Raw genomic sequence first — 3,581 nt, forward strand, 5'->3', positions numbered from 1 at the left:
TTTCACCAGGTTTTACTTGACTGAACAACAGAACTTCTCTGTCTCCTTTATAAGGGGTCACATCCTGAGTTACACAATGAGTCTTTCAAATGTGTGCGATAACCCACTGCATGTGTAGTCGTGCTGAGACCGCGTGGTCTTATTTTTATTACCCCTTGATTCAGCTGTGACCTGCTTATCAAGTCTTTTTACAAGTACATCATAATTATCTGCTCTGTGCAGACATAAGTTGAGCAATGGTTTAACAAACTTTCCCATCAAAAACATGAAGGTTTAGCTTTAAGCTTATTTGTCCAAACAACAAAGGATAAACTGCCAGCACCTGGACTGAAACAGAACATAGTAGTGTTGGATGTAAGTAAAGGAAATACAAGCATAACTGTGACTATGGAACAAATCTCCTTCAATGTTAAACCTTAATGTTAACCTGATTGTGTTTATTAGAAAAATCAGCCATTACAGTGTCTGTGATTGCTTCACATAGTTAACTCTGGTTGTCTGTGGGTTTGTGTCAAACTTGGAGTGAACAAAAGCATAAAAACTGTGGAAGATGCAGACTGTGAAAGTCTAGTTTATTTCATGAATACAATTATTTTTTACAGTCGCTAGAACAAAGTAGCGTACATTCATGATAAAGTAAATACCACAACACAACATGGACAGTAAGAAATAAACTGAATTGTCTTAGAACTTATTATATTCTTTAAGCTTAAAAGCAACACCCAGGATTAGACTGTTTGTGTTTTAAGCCTTTTATTCAAAGCTAGTATGTGTCAACACTTCTTTCTGCCAGCAGCATTATTGAAGTGACACTTTAACGACACTTTACCTGCTGATGCTTCACATCACAATCTTTATGACGAAAAAGCTCAGATGTCTGTGCTGTCACTTGTTATGAAAATGGACAGAACCTGGGCTCAGGCTTCCTCTTCTTCTTTCCTTCTTCTTTAATAATAACCATAGATCAGTAAAACAGCCATATTTTTAAACAAATGATTGTGATGAAGAGAATTTTTTTCCAGTGTGCATGAACTCAAAATCTTTTAAGTTTTAAATCTTTTTTGTTTACCAACAACTGGGGAAATCCAAACTTGATGTACCAGGTCAACTCAGCTCCTGTCTTGACCTCCCCTCTGCCGAGCGCGCGCACGCACGCACACACACACACACACACACACACACACACACACAGAGTATCATCATAAATGCCATGATATCTTTCTTGTTCAAATAGTTTATTCACTTAACAAAGAGGTAGCTCGGAAACTCAGTAAGAAGGAGGAAAAATAGTTTAAGGACACTTTCTCAAATAAAGAGGATTTCATCATCTTTCTGTACATAATGGGGCGATCGTGGCTCAAGAGTTGGGAGTTTGCCTTGTAACTGGAAGGTTGCTGGTTCGAGCCCCGGCTTGTACAGTCTCGGTCGTTGTGTCCTTGGGCAAGACACTTCCCCCGTTGCCTACTGGTGGCGCCAGTGTCCGGCAGCCTCGCCTCTGTCAGTGCGCCCCTGGGTGGCTGTGGCTACAATGTAGCTTGTGTGACACACTAATGTGTGGTCACATCAGGAGTAGTACTTGTTAAAAGAAAGAGAGACTTGTCACCGAAGTGAACCATGTGTAATGAGGTAGTTGCACCCCCCAGCCTCCGGGTGGCGCATTGTTCAGTGAGACAGAATAGCGAGGTCATAGGTCCTCCTCTCCAATATGGCAGAAGCGAGGCAAAGAGAAACTTCACCAGTCGTCTCTGTCTCATCATTTCCCTGTTTTGCAGGTTTGTAACCGGTAAAGCTATAGTAAAACGGTTGTAAAATATTGATAAGAAACATAGCTAAATGTGGGGGTATAAATCAGCGGGTAAACGCTGTTATTGGTTACGTTTTATGAAGTAGAAGGACTGAAAAAATGCCAAAGCCCAGCCAGCCGCGGGCGCCATTTTGGTTTCCTTTCGTCACTTATTTCGGGTCGTTTAGCTGAATAAGCTCCTTTTTGTGTCCTGATATTGTTAATCTGCTGTTGGCAGTGAAAAACGACTGTTTACTGGTTCTGAAAAGTGATTTTGAGAATGTTAAAGCTAAAGCTAAGCCTGTCGACATACACATGACTCTTTCATGTATTTGTGAGCCACTAAGCTAAATTGGTTTAAGACCAAGCACTGGTATGTTGGTTAAAACAATCAGAATACATAGGTATTTGGGTTAAGAGTTAAATCGAGGTAAAAATGTATTTGAACATGCATTTCATATTGTTTTGAATTGTCATTCAGAGAGAATAGCCGAGTAAATGATTTGAAGGTCACTACACGTGAAGTACTCTTGTTTCCCATGAAAAGATCGTGGTATTGCAGCTTGAACATACAGACGGTTTTATTGTTATTTCTGTTGTATATAGAGAATGGTGATGCTGCAAGTTAAAAATACATGTGATTGTATAAATAAATATGGCAGAAGCGAGGCAAAGAGAAACTTCACCAGTCGTCTCTGTCTCATCATTTCCCTGTTTTGCAGGAACATTTAATCTGTTTTACCGGCCCAAACTCTGGGTCGGTTACAGATTCTTGGTGGCCCGTACGGGGATTGGTTCCACATCATCAATGGAGCTGATCCTCACACATCCATAAGACCTGCTGCGGAGCTGATGGTCCAAGGAGAGTTGGTGTAAAGCGGAGGAGCTGCTATCCACTACAGAGGGAAGATCCAGTTTAGAACTACCCATCGCAGAGCAACGAGGAGGACATCATGGCTGACGGCGTAAGGAAGAGCCTGGTGTGGGACATCAGGAAGGGCCTTTTCGCGCTGATGCCGGATCAGCTTTTTGAGATTGCTGCAAAGGTGGGTCCAGTACCAGGCAAGGATCTGTCAGAGCTGTCAAGTGATGATGCAGAAGGAAGCTTCGAGTACATCAACTCCTTCATCTACAGCAAGGCAATGTTAGAAGCTGAGGACAGTGGGATGGGGAAATTGTTAGCGCTAAAGGACATGGTAGATGAACTTCTGAATCCTACCGACAACCAGACCAGTGCCGTGGAAACAGATGTGGAAACACGGACGTCAGAGCATGCACCCCACCCTACCTCAGAGCCCAGCCAGTTCAATGCAGCTCAAGTAAACATGGATCAGTCTGACTCTAGCCTTAACATCCCACAAGAAGAACTCCTTAAAATGATTTCGGACTATGAGAAGGTTGGTAGGACATTGCAAGGTTTAGTAAAAACTCCTGCACTACAGCAAGCTCAACTCACCTCACAAAGTAATGTTAGACCTCCCCCAGGCCCTGTAGTTTCCCTCAAAGACCTACCTTATCTTCCGAGACGTGAGTTCAAGGTTCAGGGAGGCCAAGTAGGGGATCACATGTCAGACATCAGCTACAACAGTGTGTGTAGGCAGATAGAGGAGGGTCTAAAAGAGAATTTTACAGAATCTGAGATTGTTAGAGGGGTGTTAAAAATAATTAAACCAGGCAGTTTCAAGGACATGTTAGTTAATAAAGATGACATGACAGTTGCCGGGTTAAAAGGATTCCTGCAGTCCCATCTTGGAGAAAGGAGTAGTACAGAGCTGTTCCAGGAACTGATTTGTGCCAA

General features: G+C 42.4%; 1 protein-coding gene across 1 annotated transcript in view; it reads right to left on the bottom strand.

The window, feature by feature from the left end:
* LOC146650395 (high affinity cGMP-specific 3',5'-cyclic phosphodiesterase 9A-like) overlaps window positions 1-2,713 on the bottom strand; it is a 15,016-nt gene extending 12,303 nt beyond the window's left edge. Inside the window, exon 1 of the mRNA XM_085383705.1 lies at window positions 2,570-2,713. Coding sequence (XP_085239831.1) covers window positions 2,570-2,713 — 144 coding nt within the window. The remainder of the gene's footprint in view (window positions 1-2,569) is intronic.
* Between the last annotated feature and the right edge of the window lie 868 nt (window positions 2,714-3,581).

Source organism: Rhamphochromis longiceps, linkage group LG16 (assembly GCF_057381845.1).
Source record: "Rhamphochromis longiceps isolate RC_006_pf linkage group LG16, R_longiceps_female_GT1.1, whole genome shotgun sequence".
NCBI lineage: Eukaryota > Metazoa > Chordata > Actinopteri > Cichliformes > Cichlidae > Rhamphochromis > Rhamphochromis longiceps.